At 38.4% G+C, this 19,664-nt stretch overlaps 1 protein-coding gene across 10 annotated transcripts in view; it reads right to left on the bottom strand.

Annotated features, from left to right (window-relative positions):
• The window catches only part of MCTP2 (multiple C2 and transmembrane domain containing 2), a 237,680-nt gene that overhangs the window by 79,160 nt on the left and 138,856 nt on the right, over positions 1–19,664 (bottom strand). For all 10 annotated transcript variants that reach the window (XR_006603939.1, XM_045070813.1, XM_045070814.1 and 7 more), the window contains 3 exons: positions 18,915–19,017; positions 2,997–3,098; positions 713–787 (listed from right to left, as the gene is read on the bottom strand). Coding sequence is in view for 9 of the 10 variants with exons in the window: in XM_045070813.1 (XP_044926748.1) it covers positions 713–787; positions 2,997–3,098; positions 18,915–19,017 (280 nt within the window). In the remaining variant the exon portion in view is untranslated. The remainder of the gene's footprint in view (positions 1–712; positions 788–2,996; positions 3,099–18,914; positions 19,018–19,664) is intronic.

The raw sequence follows: 19,664 nt of genomic DNA, 5'->3' as shown, positions 1-19,664 counted from the left end.
GGTCATGTTAAAAAAATGCAAAACGTCCCCTACTGGGCCCTGATCATCCCTTTTTGTTGAACCGATGAGAGGGGGATTAAGGGAAACCAGCAGAGGGAGAGAGTTGACCCAGAATGCGGTAAAATGCCAACACATTCCAAATGTGTAGACAGTACAAAAATGGTAGGAGCATCATGAGGGATCTTGAGGCTAGAGAACCCTAAGATCTGCTGGGCTGAGGCAGTTAAGGCCTCCCTGGGCAGAGCACCTCCCTGTGACCTTGACAGGACAGAGGCGGAAAGGGCCTTAACTGATTGAGGCTAGCAGGGTGAGCTGAGTCAGTCTACAGCCGCTGCTGGCACTAGGAATGTTCCTTGACAGAATGACGCAGGAGATGAACAGAGGGGTGACACCTTCTCCTTCATCCAACATTTAGTTTTCAGTCCGTCCCTTCTTATCCTGCTGACTGAGGTCCTTGTTCTGGGACAGACGGGGAGAGGCCCAGGAAGGAGTGGAGATGGGGAGAAGCTGAGAGAATTGGGGGGTGGGGGAGAGAAGGAGGGAGAAAGGGAAGGAGAGGTACATGGAGGGGCAGAGAGAGAAAGGGAGGGGGAAGGGGGAGGAGGAGAAGGAAGGGAGGGGAGGGGGGAGGAGGAGAGAGATGCTAAGTGAGGACAAATAAGCACTTCCTGTGCTGAGTGTATCAGGGCCCCTTTAAAGGGTACCCACCTACCTTCTTGGACAGCTTGCGGGTATCTTCAACAAAGCGCTTTTCTTTGGGAGTAAAAGTCCTAATACTTGCTTTGACCTAGAAAGACATCATTGTTTAGAAAAAAAAAAAAAAGAGAGAGAGCATTTAAATGGACTTCATTCTTCTCTTTTTCTTGTTAATGACTGGGAAGAATGTGGAAACCAATATCTTCTGACCCTCAGGCCTTTGGCAGGGAGCTGAGGTGACAGAGGACACCCCTTAATGTGTTCTTGGGGATCTCATTTCCCCAGCACACTGGGGTAGGTCAGACTGGATCCAGGGGAATGCCAAGACTGTTGCAACCACTTTGCAAATCAGTGGAGGTATTTTAAAACCCCTGTGCTGGTTGAGTTCAGGAGGCTCTAGAACCAGTTTCAAAGCAATAAAACTGCATTCCCATCAAGGTTTTGAACCATTTTTTCACCTTGTCTGTGAAAATCAGTTTCCTGCTTTTAAGAACATCTTTCCACAGAGAATCCCATTTCCTCTCAATTCTATGGAAAAATAAGTAGATGAATCGTGTGAGACCCATTTTGTGGGGGATAAACTGAGGCTCAGAGAGATTTTCTGGCTTGTCCCAATCACTGTACTGAGGAAAAGCTCAAAGAATAAAATTCAAGTCCCTCTCCACTCCACTGGATGGACAACTGGGAAATGGCACTAACATATTTTCTCGATAATGCTCTCTTCCCTAAAACTTGGGTTTTACCTGTGTACACAGACTATGTATACAAGTGTGGCCAGAAGAAAACAGGAAATGCAGGGTCACGGACAGTACAAGATGCCCAGAGGATTTCCTCGAAGGGAAAGCGAACTCAATGGTAATGGTAAGGATGTAACATCACCATCTCCATACTGGAGGCTAAAAATATAATAATGTCCCCGCCGTTGATTTTATGAATAATTCCTTAAATACACTGCAGAGTGTATTTACTCCTATGCAGAGTAGCATAGGAATCACTGCAGAATCAGAAAGACATGGTGAGTATGCTGACTCACCCATTTATGAGTAAATCAGCTCTCGTATTTAATTCCATTGGCTCATCATAAAATGGCATTAACGATACCTATTTACCAGGTTTACTGGGAGGATTAAATGCAATAATGTCAGAGCCTGGCCCATTGTAGGTGGCCACTAAATGGCAGCCATTCTTATAAATACCATAAAAACTCCATTACCCTACATTCATTTATACCGCTAACTGGATTAACCCGCGTGCTCCTTTGCCTTTCTGGAACCGGCGGCTGATACCACGGCATATGCACGGTCACAGCTAAGTAGGCCACATCTCTGCACGTGAAGGAATCTCCTCTCCCAACAATCAAATCACATGCCCACCGAGAATCAGCTGTGTTAACTCCCAATCTGCCGGTTTTGCCCATTATTATAATTCCATATTTTAATCAAGTATCCTATAAATCATTGAAATCCAAGCATGGACCCCAAGACTTGAAATCTGGGTCGCTCTAGAAAGCCTTGATAAAGGTCAGTCCCTAAAAAGATAATGAGGTAATGATTTTATGGGGAAAAAACAGTCTGGAAAATTCTATACTCAGATTGTTTTGGATCTTTAAATTAGATGTCCACTTAAAATAAAAAAACAATACTGAAAGTAGATATTATTATCGATGTTATGAGTGTATTTATGCAAGGAACAGGTTACAAAACTAAACATAATAAATCCATGCTATAAAAAACAGATTTTATGCCCATAGCTAAAGATGGGCAAAAGATTATCTACATATTTTATAGTAAACTGAAGATTGAAGAGAGGTTTTAAAAACTCCTCCTTCAACTGTAGTTTCCAAATGAGTAACTACTTCTCTTGATAGTGTTGGATAGCAAGACATCTACCGTAACAACGAAATAACACGTCAGGAGGTTGAAAATACCTACCTTTGTCTGACTGCCAGCTGTGACCTTCAAGATTACTGGAAATAAAGCTGACAAATTTCTCTTTTTCTTTTCTTTTCTTTTTTTTTTTTTTTTTTACTTTTTTGTTTTGTTTTGTTTTTCCTTGACATTTGGATGTCCTGGGAATTAAATACCATCATTTCTACTGACTCAAGGGGATTAATACCAGTTAAAAACTGGATTGTCCCGCACTGCTTCTAGAGTCGAAGTTCAAAACCCTCTTCTCTCTCTCTAGTGGCAACATGTCTGAAACATTTTACATGGATCTGAGATTTGAGTCTCACCAGGCTGGTCATCTTTTACTCTAGGTAGAGAGAAGCTGGGAGGTATGTTTGGTCCAGCTAGACTCACCGGGTTATATATGAGGTCCATTTCCAAGTAAATAGCTCCTTTAAAAGCTTGTTCTAAATCTTTATTCTTCAACACGTAGCAATTTGGTTGTCCATCTCGAATCTGTCATAAACAACAGATAAAACACCAAATTTCTAGGGGGCTTAAACTGGCAAAGCTGAGACCGTACAAAGCACACACAGATGAAACAGATATGCAGCAAATATTAAACCCATCATACATCAACTTTAAATTCTAGAATGCTATTAAACTGGTAAGAGGATAAAGTAACAATCAACAGGGTAAAACTGGGTTATTAAAGGAAAATCAGTGGTACAAATTTTTAGTAGGTCTACATGGGCTTTCCTTCAAAAATCCCAGAGGTTATACATTTTCATTTATTAAACATGATAAATATTCTACAAAATTCCTGGCCAGTACTTCTCAAGATTGCCAAGGTCATGGGAAAAAGGAAAGAGTCGGAAGCTGTCACAGTTCAGAAGACAGAAGGAGATAAGATGATTAAGTGCGATGTGGTAGCCTGGCTTGGATTCCAGAACAGAAAAAAAAAGACATTAGTGGAAAAACTGGTAATATCCAAATAAAGACTGAAGTTTAGTTAACGGTAATGCCCAATGTCCGTTTTCTTTTTTTAGTTTTGACAAATGTACCATGGCAATGTGAAGAGTTAACGTTGGGGGAAACAAGGTGAGGGGTATATAGGAACTCTAGATTATCCCTGCAACTTTCCTATAAACCTAAAATTATCCCAAAATAAAGAGGTAATTAAAATGTTTTTAAGAAAGGAATAAAGGAACTAATTTTAAGAAAACAGTGTTTCACAGCCATGGAGCAATGCAAATTGAACCCAGGAGCGTAGCTGAAGGTGAGGTCAACATCCAAAGATATTTACAGTGCACCAAACACTGAGAAGTTTTCAAAATAAGTAAGTTCCTCTGATAGCTTCTCTCAGCCAGCAGGTCACATCACTTCCACATCCTAATCTGCCCGTGGACCCCCATGCGTAAGGCATCCCAGAAAAATACCTCCTGTACCATTTTGGAAACGATGTGGGTCCCCTCAAAGTGTTCTCTTTCCAGATTTGAGAGCAGCCATGCTTTTATGAGTTCACAGCTCTCTATGTATTGATTAAACTTTTGTTACTTATAAGAAGCACCCTTGTTAACTCCCAAAGGACATCGGCAAACCTTGAACTGATCAAAAGCTCCATTCAGGATTATAATGATTAAAAATTTGAAATAACATAGGAAATTTGAAGGCATGAAATTTGAGCCATATTTTAACTGACTATTGCTGTCACTTCAAGCATTCAGCATAAGTGTTCTTATAAACAGTGGTGGAAATGAGTTGAATAAGTCATGAGGGAAACAGAGCCATTCCACTTTACAAGGGAGAGGTCACCTTCCTTCCCAAAGTCACCCCACCTCTCAGATTGAATAGGTTTTAAACAGAAAGATGGTTTTCCTGGCCAGTGGCTTAGAGGAAGGGGGTGCCCCATAAAGACCTGGTTTCCTTCCTAAACGGTGTCCAAACAGGATTCTGAGCTTCCTCTTTTATCCACAGTCTCACTTAATAAATTGTGGGTGTTAAAGTTGAAAGAAATAAATACAAAAACAGCATGACAATTTGCCAACCTGACTTCATTCCAGTTTAGCTGTGCCTCAACCCACAGTCATTATACTGTTATCTTAAAATTTCCATGATTTCTTCAGGGTGAGGAAAGGTCAACAGCTGAACATGAAGTATCAGTAGAAAAAAATAAATTTTATAGTAATTTTTTTTGTTGTTTTTTATTTTTTTGGTAAACGATCTTTTCCTCTTTTTCAGTGTCCTAGTATTGTGTCAGCAAAACACAGAATCCACCCAGGGACACTAAATCCGTTATTAAAGCTAGAGATACCACATAGGCTATTGTGTTGAGTACTTCCATATAATATTATCTTAAAATTTGTCTATTTTAAGTTTACACATTTGTGAAAAGTTTGAAAAATTACAGGAAGAAAAAAACCAAAAGTCCCTATGAACTTCCAGAAATATCACAATTCCTTCCCCCGCATAGAAATTAGAAAGGAATTTAACATGTATCCTGTCTCAATTTGTATTGAGAATTTATATTCATAAATAAGCCCTTGAAAAAAGTAATTTGAATTTTTGGCCTGCATGAAACTGTGTTTTACAACCTCACTTGGTATCTCTCAAAGTGATTTTTTTTTTTTTTAAGATTTATTTGTCAGAGAGAGAGAGGTAGAGAGAGCGAGCACAGGCAGACAGAATGGCAGACAAAGGCAGAAGGAGAAGCAGGCTCCCTGCCGAGCAAGAAGCCTGATGTGGGACTCAATCCCAGGACGTTGGGATCATGACCTGAGCCAAAGGCAGCTGCTTAACCAACTGAGCCACCGGCGTCCCTCTCAAAGTGATTTGATACTGTGTATATAGTATACAGATCGGCTTTTCTTTAAATTACTATATAATATTCAAAATAGGAACTTATTTGTTAACTGTCCAATTGATGAACATTCGGTTGACTCCACCTTCTCTGTCTGCTATAAGGAATATCTTTGGGAAAAGAGAAAGAGGATGGGAAAGAGGAAATATCCTACTTTGTACTGGAATATGTTTAAGTTAAACATGTACTTGAATAGTTAGTATTATAATTAAACACTGAACTATTAAACAAAAGGACTATTTTTAGAAGATTTTCATTTTTCACAGTCTTTATGTATCTGAACTTCCAGCACAAGAATACAGGAAAAAAAGTTTTGTAACATCTCAACTTGCCAAACCACATGTAAGAGTACCTATAGAACAGGAAAGGAAATCTAAGCATATTTTTCCTGTCAAGAGAATTGGATTTATCATGTATACTTAGAACACAGAAAATCACCTCTGGCCGTTTATGATTATAAAACCTCTGTTAAGTAGCAGGACAGTTAAAACACAGCCAAAAGAAAATTTAGAGCAAAGAATCTATATATACTTTCATCTTTCAGTATGAGGTAGTCACTTAAATTAAGACCGAAACTTAATTTTTAGGTCTCTGTTGATCAAAGCAAAAAGGAATGATACAATTTTCGATCTGTGACAAAGGGAGGTCTCTAAGTTCATCTGAAGAGTCTTCTTGAGTTGACATTTGGGATGATTTAGTTTCACTCCGAGATAAGGGTCACTGAATAAAATAATAGACAATGTCTTTAACCTGTTACAAGAAAATTTTTCAGATTGACTTATCACACACATTTTTGCATGCCTGCCTACTCACAGAAGAGCACAGATATTAGGCAATGGTTTGGGGAAGGTACCTCTGCAGAACAGTAATATAGATCCAATATCATTAGAAATTTAATTCAACAGTCAAGGAAATGGGCATTTGCATGTCCCTTTCTTTTCATGAACAATGTATCTATCTGAAAGCTTTTAGAAAGCACGCACTAACAGTTACAGTTAATTCCTGGGTAAATGAGCCCGCAAATGCAAGAGTACAGGAAGTCTGTTCCTGAGTAATGATTCAGGATTCTGGAGCCAGAAGACAAGTTACAGAGAAGACAGTCTGGTTTAGATTTTAATCTGACCTGAAATTATTCAATTTCTTTTTCTACTTAAAGGAATTTTAAATCTTCTTAAATATACTTTAGCATCACAAATATGATTAACTTTTTAAAAGTTGAGTGAATAAAATAATTTTTTAATCAAAAAGATACTATATTCATTTTTTAGAAGACAGGATTTTTAAAAATCTGCGTATAACAGAAGTTGGTTATGTGGAACGGGGAACAAAACTGTTTTCTCATCTCGAGCTCTCTTTAAAGAATTATTATTATGGGATGCCTGGGTGGCTCAGTTCGTTGAGCAGCTGTCTTCGGCTCGGGTCATGATCCCAGAGTCCTGGGATCGAGTCCTGCATCTGGCTCCTTGCTCAGCAGGGAGTCTGCTTCCCCCGCTGCCTCTGCCTCTCTGCCTGCTTGTGTGTACTCTCTCTCTCTCTCTGGCAAATAAATAAAATCTTTAAAAAAAAAAAAGGAATTATTATTATGCTTTGCTATAAATTTCCTTATGACCAATTACCAACTGATGCAATAGAAAAATTAATCAGAATCAATATGCATGAATAAATCCATCAATTGGTTTAGAGAGGAAGATACATATTTAGGAGCAAAACTAAACTAAAGTGTCCTACTGATAGCCCCAGCTTGACCCTCATGTGAAAAAGTGGAGGACATTTGGGTATAAACAAGCATGCCGCTAATCAGACACTTTTCTTTCCATGCAAAGGGGTAAATACTTGAACGTGACAACATCACGATACAACAGTTGGTTCCAGATGATGCACATACAAAATGACTCTCCAGTAAAATGTGAAGAGGACAGACATGTGACTGGGTAAGAGGAAAATAAATACTCTTTACTTGGAAGGGATTCACATTCATATCCCTACTTGGAAGCAGGCCTGCTTCCAATGGCATGAGTTGCAAGCAGCATGGGAAATTACAAAGCCCACAAGGTTATCATTTGCCTGGACATAAAGTCAACCACCAGCCAGTGGACATGGAATTGAATTCATTAGCCCAGACCCTCTCCACGTATACCCTACCCCTCCTCCTTGCTGAGGCCATCCATTCCAACCAAAACCTAGCTCTGAACCTTGGAAATGGCAGAAAACATTTGTGTTCTCAGCATTTATCACTTCCTCTTTCTAAAATATAAGCTATTTTACAAAACTAATATATATTAATTATAAGAATTGTGTAAATTTATAAAAAAATGTTTAAGAACACAGTTTTTATAATATTACATTTTTTTAAACAAGTTAAAATGAATCTCTAGTTTTTAATGTACATTTGTATTTGCTTATCTTGTGAAAACAGGATCAGAGTGTACTGGATAAAATTAGGGACTCCAGAGGCAGATGAACTGAGTTTAAATTCCGATTCTGCCTCAGATGGGCTGAAAAACTTTGGACAAGTTATGTAACTCCCTCTGGTTTGTCAGTTTCTTAATCTGTAAAATGTGAATAATAAAATGATACGTATCTTAGAGGTTGCCATGAAATAATCAGCAGAAAGCAGTAAAGAACAGTGACAAGCAGAAATTGCTTGCTAAATAAAATCTTTTAGTCATATTAATTTATATACTTTTTAATCACTTGTCTTTTAGATTAAAAAAAAAAAAGACAGAGGAAACATTCCCCAATGTAATAACCAATTCTGGTACATAATATAGAATAGTTCTTCTATTCTGTATTATTCTATATGAAGATTACATAATTAACTTAACCAATCCTTCAATTTTTAATCATAAACATTGTGTTCATTTTATACTTAGCTAACTGTGTGTCCATGATGCATCCCCCAAAATAAATTCCTAGAGGTGGAAAGGTTGAGTCACAGGATATACCCATTCTTGTGGTTTGGGCCAAGTATTGCCAGTAAGCTCTCCTAAAATGTGATATTAATTTCTACTCCTAGGCTCAATGAATAAGCCTATCCATTTCCTTGCAACTTTGCCAACTGCAGGCATTTTATTTAATATATAGCAATTTCATAGGAAGAAAATGGCCTCAGGTTGTTTTAATGTGTGTTTTTTTTTTTCCTCCAACTAATGAGACTGAACATTGTCTTTCGTATATTTATTAACTGTGGGCCACAGTAGGACTGGGAAGCCAGACTTAGATTCAATTCCCATTTCTGGCATTTAGCATCTGTGTGGCCATGAGTGATTACTATATCTCTCCCAGGCTCAGTTGCCTCTCTAAAACAGACACCTAGCATATAAATGCTCAGAGATATGTGTAGATTAGATTTTAATCCATTTGATCAAAGCACCTTCTAACAAGGCTTGTACCAAGTCACGTTCCCTCCAACAACATTGGAGCGGGTCCTTTGTTCGTCATCACTGGTAAAGAAAAATCTTTACCATATTTGTTAATCTAACTGCTTAAACTAATTTGATCATTTACATTATTACCACAAGGATGATGAAGATGATAAATTACACTGTAAGTTGGTACTGTGTGCTACTGTCCTCACTTTACAGTCCTCAAATCATTTAAATCCTTACCACAGCCTCTAAGGCAGACATTATCATTATCTTCATTCCATCAAGGAAGAAAGAGACAGAGAGGTTAAGTAACTTGTCAATAATCACACAGCCAATTAGGAGACAACACTGGGGGCCACCCAGGTGGTCTGGCTCCATCCTCTGCACTTTTAAGGACCCTGATCACTACTGAGCAAGCAGGAGCCATCCATACGTTTATTAGCTAGTTGGATTTCCACCTGTTTGAAATAACTTTTCTGTTAGATTGATTTGTCTCTTCCTTACAGAATAAAACACAAAAACCTTCTATGTTAGTGATATTATCCATTGGTTTCTACATTGCAAGTATTTCTGACCTTGTGTTTTAATTTACAATGGCAATTTCTGTTGTTACCATGTTGCCATCTTCAGATTTTTTTTTCTTTTCTCATTCTTGGTTTTCATGTTTATATAGGCCTTCCCCATCATTTTAACAGTTTTATTTAGGAAGTTTGTTCCAAGTGTTTGACCTTTAATTCATGGCAAAATCGTGACTGTGTTCGACGTACCACACTGATGCATTTTTCCCTGATGAGTAAGCAATTGACTTTCCCAGAATCCCTTTTACAGTGATCACTTTGCTTATTCTTTTCCATCGTCTTTTCTCATGTCTTTTTGTACAGTTCTAGAACTGTCCTCACATAGGTCTTAAGCATTATAGGTGTTCTTATTTCCTGATGTTAGATTCTTTAATGCTTTGAGTGTTTTGAATGTTTTCCTACTGGGTAAGGCCACTGATTTTTTTTTTTTTTCCCTAATTTTGATCTTGCTTACACCTCACTGAACTTTGTTTTATTTCAAGATGCTGTTTATTAATTTCCTTTATATTTATGTATAGATGATAGCTGACATCAGATAGCTAATATTATTTTCATTAAAATAAAAATGACATATTATTAATAATATATAACACATATTGTTAATGTAATTAATAACATAAAAATATTTCTTCTATTTTTACATTGGCTGGGTCTGACACAAAAGCTTAATTTGTAAACATAGAACTTCATTAAATTTGAAATCTAATTGTTCAACAGTTAAGTCTGAGATTTGTTATGATTTTGATAGATCACTGCAGTATTCACCAAACACTAATTATTAACTACTTTTCTCATCATCAAGAAAGGATGTTAAATTTTATCAAGTGCCCCTTTCACTTTATTGAAATTGCCAAGCTTTTTTCCTCCCTCAATGTATTAATAATATAAATCACACAATTACATTTCTTAAATGTGCTTTCATGGTCTTCCATGAAAGGTACATGATTCCCTTTATTTTAAATCTGTGTTTTTTTATATCAGAATTCTTCTAGTGTCAAAATCAATTCACAAATTTTCTGTTTTCTTTTATGTCCTTAATCCATTTCAGTAATGTAAGAATGCCTGGGCCCTTAAGGTTTTATAAAACTTACTCATTAAACAATTTGAACCTGCTATTTCCTTATTTGGAGGAAAGGATGCAGGGAGAAAAGGGTGGAATTACTTGATGATATTTTTTCCTGATATTTCAGTACCTGATATTCATGTTTCTCTAATTATAATTTTTTAAAAGATTTTATTTATTTGACAGAGAGAACACAAGTAGGCAGAGAGGCAGAGAGAGAGAGAGGAGGAAGCAGGCTCCCCGCAGAGCAGAGAGCCTGATGTGGGGCTCAATCCCAGGACCCTGAGATCATGACCTGAGCCGAAGGCAGAGGCTTTAACCCACTGAGCCACCCAGGCGCCCCTAAAATACACAGGCGCCTATGTATTTTAAACATAATTTTACTTGCTATTTTTACATATTATTTTTTTCCAAATGGGGAGCTGTATTTTATGTATAGTAACCTGGGGAGATCTTAAGTCTCAGTAACACCCACATTCCCCTCAAGATATATCCCTACTGAAGTTTTTTTCCATACTCTTCAGTAAAATTTAGTTATGTTTTTCATAGTGATGCCCATATTTCTTATTTCCTTATTCTTCACAATAAATGCTTTACTTTTTTTCATTAGCCTTTAACTGGACTCCCCATTTCACTGGATTTTAGAGAAAAGCATACTCGGGTTTATCAGATACACAGTTCACGTATTACCTACATTTTTCTTTTTTTAATCTTCCTAAATTACTCTCTAGCTTTCCTAATTTTACTTAGTGTATCTTTTGTTTTGATGTTTAATTGATTTTCAGCCTTTGGTGTTTAATTATAAAAGCATTCAAAGGAAGGATTTCCTCTGAATAATACTTCTGGTCCTTATCCACAGTTTGTATGATAGTATTTCACTGCTAATTTCTAAAAAGTCTGTAACTGTAGTTTTGGTATCTCCATTAGCTACCTGAGACTTTTTTTCTTTCACCAACTGTTTTGATACTTGTTTCTTTTTTGTTACTAATTTATATAAATATTTATCAACACAATATAAATTGTGCCTTTTGGGGATCTTCTGAGGCATTTGTGAGCCCATGACATGATCAAAACCGAAGCCCATAGGTATTTGGATAGAATATTCTATGTATTTATGTATGTGTACATATACTACATTAGATCAAACTTACTGTTTATTCTCTAAAATTTGAGAGTCGCTGCTTTAGTAGGCCAAAACTTCATCTGACAACTTGCTAAGAAAAGAACTTTCCAGGGTCTCATCACCAGAAATTTAGTAGCTGTGGGATGGTGTACATGAACTTTAACTCTCAGCAAGAGCTTCATGGAATTTGGACTTTCAAACAATTGGGCCTTTAAGAAACCCCACTTGACAGCCTTATTTTTTTGTTTCTGATATTTTTTTAAGCTGCAAAGATAATATGATGGTTTTGTGTTTCTAAGCTGGTAATCTTTTCTTGTATTTCAAATTTTTTGAAGACTTATTTATTTATCAGAGACAGAGGGAGGGAGAGACAGCACAAGCAGGGGGAGCAGCAGGCAGAGGAAGAAGCAGGCTTCCTGCTGAGCAGAAAGCCCAGTGCAGGACTCGATCCCAGGACCCTGGGTTCATGACCTGAGCTAAAGGCTGATGCTTAATGACTGAGCCACCCAGGGATCTCTCTTGCATTTCAAATATTTTTAATGCATAGATACGCTTCGATGGGGAAACTATTCACATAAAGATTCATGTCTGCTCTAAGTTTATTGGTAATGAAATCGTTTTTCGAAATAACCTCCTCTGTATGTTTCTGACTTCCCACTTACATGTAGGAGTAATACTTTTGCCCATCCATTTCTGTTTTACCACATTTGAGGCACCTCAAAGCAGCAGCTGCTAGATTTTACTCTTCTACTCAATGTAAGAGGTTTTCCATTTAATAGAAAAGTTTAACCCATTCAGCATTTGCTCAGATTTATACTTGCTTCTTGTGCCAAGACAGCAGAGGGAATCCATGCAGTATTCCTTCTCCCTTAGCCTGTCCATCCCAACCAAATCCATCCACCGTATATGCTACATATGGTTCATGGTAATTCCAGCATGTGAAAGGTCCCCTTTCCTAGTTTCCAGGCCCATAGACGAATTTGCCTCATTTTATCTTTTTTTCCTTTATTTCAAAGGACATATTGGAGCAGGATCAGGCAGGGAAGAGAGTTGAATATTTATGTTTTAGCCATTTAAAAATTTTTAGGTGGCTATACATCCATAAATATTAAAGTAAAATATAAACGTAATTTGTTTTAATGGCCAAAATTTCAGCACAAACTTTAAAAAAATATATGATCGTGAAAATGTGTTCATTACAATATTCAAAACCTATCACAGGTGAAATGGGGCAAACACTTAATTGAAAATGCAAATGAAGATGTGTATGGACATTTATTTGGTACAAGCCATTATAGAAAATTTGTCCCATAAAACTAATTAAGTGAAGCTGTTCCTCTGCATGTGGATTCAGAGGACGCGAGGGGCTGTGCGAAGCCTGTGCCTCTGATCAGGAACTCACCTGCCCTTGGCCTGGCTTGCGCAGGAGTCTCAAACTTGAATCAAAAGGTAGGACCTCAGGGCACCTGGGTGGCTCAATGGGTTAAAGCCTCTGCTTTCGGCTCAGGTCATGATCTCAGAGTCCTGGGATGGAGCCCTGCATTGGCTCTCTGCTCAGCAGGGAGCCTGCTTCCCCTTCTCTCTCTGTCTGCCTCTCTGCCTACTTGTGATCTCTGTCAAGTAAATAAATAAAACCTTAAAAAAAAAAAGTAGGACCTCCTTTTGATTCAAGGTCATCAAAAACGACAACTTTTTTCTTAGGTATTAGGAAATCACAATCAATAGAGAGATGCTTTCCCTATTTTACAGAAAGCTGATTTTCAAAGTCTTTCTACATGGGGCCATTCCATAATTTCTGAGATGATAAACATATGTCTGCCTAAAAAGAAATGTCCTGGAGGAGAAGAACCCAGATTGATTTCCAGGACAAAAAATTAGATTCCTTAACTGAGAGTAGATGCGTTTAAATAAATCTGAGGGAATCAGATAATGTTTCAGAGGTAGTGTCTATGTAAATATCTTAAAACTCTAAAATATGTTTACTGTTTTCCAATGCATACTTACTATGTTATTGATTAGAAGATATTTGGAGTTATGTGAAAATGGGCAAAAATTATAAGTCTTCAGATGATAATCCAGACCAGTTGTAATTTTCTGTTGTTTTTAATCATGAGTGACTAGTTTTACATATCTATATAGCCCTTATTTTTTAAAGATTTTATTTATTTGAGAGAGAGAGAGAGAGAGAGAGAGAGAGCGCAGGCAGGGAGAGAGGAAGAAGCAGACTCCCCACTCAGCAGAGAGCCCAATGTTGGACTCGATCCTAGGACCCCAGGATCATGATCTGAGCTGAAACCAAGAGCCAGACCTTTAACCAACTGAGCCACTGATGTGCCCCCTCTTTATAATATTTTTTAAAAACCACTATTTTATTAAAAAAACTTGGACAGAAATGAAATACACAGAAGGATGACCCAGTGGCCTGGATTCTTACAATGCTGTATTATCTAAGCATATGTAAATGTTTTGAACAATTCACTGCATTAACAGATATACTGATTTTACAACATGGATTTTAAATGAGCCAATCGTCAGCCAGCACATTCACCCTGCTTTAAAAGACACAGTGAATTCAGATCAGGCTTTTCATTTAACAGGCTGAAATGCACTTAGCACATTATCATTTTGAGACAGATTAAAAGTTAAAGTACATTCAATACTTAATACTTAGATATTTTGAAATGTAGTTTGCATTTTCTCTGAAAGTGTAAATCAAGTTTTAGTTTATGACTTGATTAAAGAAAATGTACTCTTGCAAAAAAGAAATTCATACTCTCCTCCAAGAAATACAATTTTTGTTTTTAAATAGAAAAGAAGGCATTATTGAATACTGTTTCATATCCTATAAAGGCAACAGAGAAGCACTGGCTATTCCATTTTTATAATTCTCCCTCATATGAAAAAAGCAGAGAAAGCAGACCGTCTCCTAAGAGGCATAAAACCTGAAATATAAGAGTTCTCTCTTGGATGCTTATTCCTCCAGGAAAAGTCTCCCTCCCTCTGTAACTTGCTTCATACTAGAGCCAAAACTTTCTTCTTAGTCAACAGCTCTGAGATCTCCATCCCCAGGCTAAAAGCCTTCAGGTTCTCCTTGCTAATAGAATAAGCCCCAGCCTCCCTCAATCCTTTGTGAGCAGCCCTCTGTCCTCCCTCTCTGGTCTCCCTGCTCACCCTGAGAACCAGGCAACAAAAGCCCCTCTTTGCTTCCAGAAGGTGGCCTTTCTCTTACCCCCAGCTTCTCCACGCCTCCTCTACCCTCTGCTTGGAATGACCATCTTTCTTTACCTCACCCACGAGTCATGATCAACACCAGGTCCCCTCTAGGCCAGCTCGAACTCCCCACTTCCTCAAGTCTTCCTAAAATTAAATCTATTCCTCCTGCTCTATGTTTTCTTTTTCCTTTTATGTAACACTTGATATTTCTGATCTTGCATAAGCCCAGAGAACGAACTGGTGGATGCTACAGGGGAGGGAAGTAAGGGATGGGCAAGTGGATGGAGGGAGTGGAAGGTCATCACTTCCGGTTACAGAAGGAGTTAAGTCATGGGAATGTAAGGTACAGCATAGGGATTATAGTCAATGGTACCGTAACCATGCCATCTGGTGACAAGTGGTAGCTACATGTGTTAGCACAACATAACACAGACTTGTTGCATCCCTGTATTGTCCAGCCATATGATATTCTATGTCAACTGTACTTCTGTTAAGAAAAAAAAAGCATTTCAGGTCTTCTGTGTTCATCCCACAGGCATCACCCAAGATATGCAAGTCTTCAACTCTGTGTCCTACCTGTCCACACTCTATCGCATTAAGACCAGTGGTTGCGTGAAGAACATCTTGGTTCTTCCTTTCGGCCTCATTTCTACTGAACAGGGGCTCACCGTGGCAGGAAAGCATCCACTTAAGGAGCCCAGCTCGGACACGAAACTGCCTACTTCCAGCCTCTACTACATCCCAGCGCCAGGACCCTCGTGCACCTCAGCTCCCTCTTTTGTAAACAGCCATGATACTAAAGCATGCCGAATAAGGTTTTCAGAAAATTAATGATTTCACATATGATACATGCTTCACCTAGGGCTGGTTAGTGAAGCACGATGCAACAGATACTAAATAAAGACCAAAAAAACAAACAAACAAACAAACAAAAAACAACCAAACAAAAAACCAAATCTAAATAAATGCGAAAACATACTCTCTAAATCACAAGTTGGAATTACTCGAAAACGGAATGATTGGTGAACTAATGAACAACTGAAAACCTGCCTCTTACGGATACTGAGGGTTATGGCGTTTTTTTTTTTTTATCATACATATAACTGCACTTCAGGTAGAGAATGATTTTCTTAGGAGAGTACGTGTAGCAGGTGGACCACTGACCATCAGGAAGGGCCAAAACAGATCCTCTGCAAGGTCTGATCACTTGGTCAGTGGGTAGGTCAAACAATGGAAAGTGAGTCTGAATTGAAATGGCCACACTCTAACAGATTCAGCTTAACATTCCCGGCCCCCCGAGTCCCTCATGAGAACGTGGCTCAGGCCACACTGCCTTTAGGCTTTATGTGGTAGAGAACAGTCAGGGCTGGATTTATTTCTCTGTGTGCCACAGCCCTTTCATGTTAGAAACAGAGAGCACAGACCAAATCAAGCACTCCCTGCCCTGACACTTTCCTGTGGCTCCCCACCAACACTAAGAGCACGCCAAAGTCCTTCAGACGTTCAGACTGGCAGCATCTTATCGCTTTCTCATGACATTTGTCCCTGTGTCCTTCCTTATTCCACATTTGCGATTGCCCCCCCAACCGCCTCCAAGAGACTCCATTCTATCCACACTGTCCACGCCAATATGTCTGGGACTGGACATTCAGGGTACTGCCTTAGAGCCTTGGAATGTGGAAGCCGTCCTGCCTGGAACCATTTCCCCAGATAGCCACAGGGTTTTCTTTCTCACCTCCTTAAGTTCTCATTCAAATGTCCCCTGGAGTGAGGTCCTTCCTGGCCAGCCCATGGAGAAGTGCACCCCTTCCCTGGACATAATCTTGGAGCTTTGATTTCTACGGGGTACCTTTCACCATCTAACATGCTGTCTTGCTTTTTGTGGACTTTTTTGTTTGTTCTGTATACTGACTCCTACAACCAAAAGGTAAGTTCTAAGAGAAGATAACTTCACCGCTGTCACTGTTAGAGCTAAACTAAAATTAAACTAACTAAACTAAACCTAAAACGATGAGCAATGCCTGGCATAAAGCAGACACTCGATAAAGACTCCTCAAACAAATGAATGTATAGATCGTGGGCACCTTATTGGCAACCAGAATAAAGTTAAGGGGGTCAGAGGCTCTTTGCATTTAAATGAAATTTTTCATAGAATCATTCTACCCTGCATCTTGAAAGATATAATGCGAAAACAGCACCAACTTGGGTCAGTGGTTCTCCACCAGGAGTGATGTTGTCCCTCCTCGGAACATTGGCAAGGTCTGCAGACATCTTTGACTTGTCACTACAGTGATGGGTGGATGGGTCCCTCAGACATCTATTGGGTAGAAGTCAGGCATCTGCTAAACATCCCAAAGAGCACAGGAGTGCCCCACAACAAAGCATGATCCAACCAAAAATGTCAATCATGGTAAGGCTGAGAAACCCTATACCTGATTTAGCCAGAAGTAATTTCTTAGATCTAACTCAACAGCATTGAGACATTGTACATCATAAGGGAAGAAGGGAGGGAAGTAAGTGGGTTAATTTTTTGGTATTATAGAAAACTAACTACACAAAACTTTTACATGTAAAACAGAGGGAGGTTTAAAATCACACCAAGGAGTGTTCACCCAGCAAGGAATAAAATATGTTACTACATATTTATCTATTAAAAACAAGAGGACAGGGGCACCTAGTGGCTCAGTTGGTTAAGCATCAGACTCATGATTTTGGCTCAGGTCATAACCTCAGGGGCCTCAGATCAATCCCCACATGGGGCTCCACACTCAGTAAGGAGTCTGCTTGAGATTCTCCTCTCTCTCTCCCTCTGTCCCTCACCACACACACTCTCTCTTTCTTTCTCTCAAAAAAAATATTTTTTAAAAATCAAGAGGAGAAATGTCTCTGTCCCATCTAAAAGAATTTGAGGAAAAAAAAAAAGAAACTGAATTGTAAAGGAGGGTCTTCCCTTTAGACCTCTCTAACATCGTATTCCATGCTCTTGTTACATGTATTAATTCAGGAATAACTGACAAAGCTGTAGCCAAAAAGAGAGAGAGAGAGATCCCACATTGCCATCTCCTCCTGGAGAGTCGGTGTGGTCTGCTGCTGATGGCTCTGAGTATTTGGCAGGAGCGGAACTGACAAGGGAGAAGCTGCTCCACCCCTTCTCTTAGAAGAACAGTCGGGATAAGAGAACTTGGGGAGAAATTAACCAGGCGATCAAAACCCATAGAGATACTGAGAGATGTAGCGCTTCTGGACTGTAAACATCGTGTGAGCTAGTCTAATCTCATGGTTAGAGCACAGACTCTCCTGCTACAAAAATGTACTAGTAGCTTTGGAGAAATAAGTCTTTGGTAAGAAGTAAATAAAGCCTTGTTGACTGATAAGACCGTGACATCTCTACAATGAAACATTAATTGTTGAGTGAAAAACTGAAATTCTCTCTTCTGGAAGAGTACATTTGGTACAAACATTAATGTCCCATTAATAGGTAAATTCAGATCCCAGCTTCCCTCCTTTGCCCATGTAAAGGTATCGTGTGGTACTTTCTCATCTGATGTCATAGAATATTATTTCATTCAGCTCTTAGCTTACTCTAGTATGTTATCTTTTAACTAGACTACTGAAATGGCACTTTTTCCAAGAGAAGCTCTTTCCTCTCTTCCAGAAAGCATTTTTTGAGGCTGAAAGCAAACCCTACTACTATAAAGACAAATAGAACTTTTGAGAGAATGGTCTTCAGTAGAGCTAGGAAAAACTTTGCAGTTACCAGGAATTAATCTTTGAAGAAATGGGTAGTAAGGAGATAATAAAGGGACATGTGTATGTTTTCATTAACAAATGGAAAATCAGTCATAGATCTATATTCCTTGAAACCAAACAGAAACCCCCACTAAAAACGAATTGAAAGACTAGTCAAAATGTTCTTGTTGGTTAAACCAATATCCAACTACATGATTGTTACTTTATATCTGAAACTACTGAAAAAACTGGAAAACGTTAAGGAATAAAATAGTTGTTTCCTGCTACAGCTAGGAGGATCTTTTCCCCAGATTGACAAAGATAGAACAACTCTAGATCATAGAAACTTGTCAACTGTAAAATGACTTACAAACTGGGTATTAACTACAGTAACTTACGGACAGCAAGGGAATGGCAACTTTTCCAAGAAAATCAGGAGGTTTATCTCCATCTTCATCAAAGACTGTCACTTCCAAAACATCATGGATATCTTTAATAGGACTGAAACAAGAAATTTACTATGTATTACATACAAAAATACACAAGTGGAGTCTGTTCCATGAAGATCTGAAAACACGGTTTCACTAATTAAGCCTGTATGTCCTTAGAGTATAAAACTACCATTTAATTAAATTCCAAAAATTAAATCAAACTGAACTGTATTCCCAAACCTTCCATCATAGAAGATTCAGACATCCATATGAAAAAAAAGTCAACTTTTTTTACTATGACATTTTCCATGTATACATGCACTCAAGGATAGAACTATTAAAGAAACAGGAGGATAAAGAAAAAGAAACAGAATGAGGAGGGTAAAAGGCTAGTGATTTCAAATAGGCAATAAGATTTGCTTTACATTAAATTAATGAAAAAAATATATTAATGAAGAATTCCCTTTGGGGAAAGAAGGTGATCAAAATCACTATTTGCTGAGATCCACAGAAAGCTTCCCATTGTTGAAAGACAAAATATTAAAAGTCCCATGCATATTTAGAAACTTTTTTTTATGTGGACCAGAAACCAAACATCACCTATAATGAGAAATGGAGCCATGGTCATCAGCAGTGTTTCGAGCATATAAGAATCTCTTTCATATGGCAGTTTTCAAACCTGCTCAGGCAAGTTAATCCACTTCTCATAGATCCTTG

This window comes from Mustela putorius, unplaced genomic scaffold (assembly GCF_011764305.1).
Source record: "Mustela putorius furo isolate JIRA1106 unplaced genomic scaffold, ASM1176430v1.1 tig00003972_pilon_pilon_pilon, whole genome shotgun sequence".
NCBI lineage: Eukaryota > Metazoa > Chordata > Mammalia > Carnivora > Mustelidae > Mustela > Mustela putorius.
Note: the sequence above shows the minus strand (reverse complement) of the source record. Positions and strands in the feature narration are given on the sequence as shown.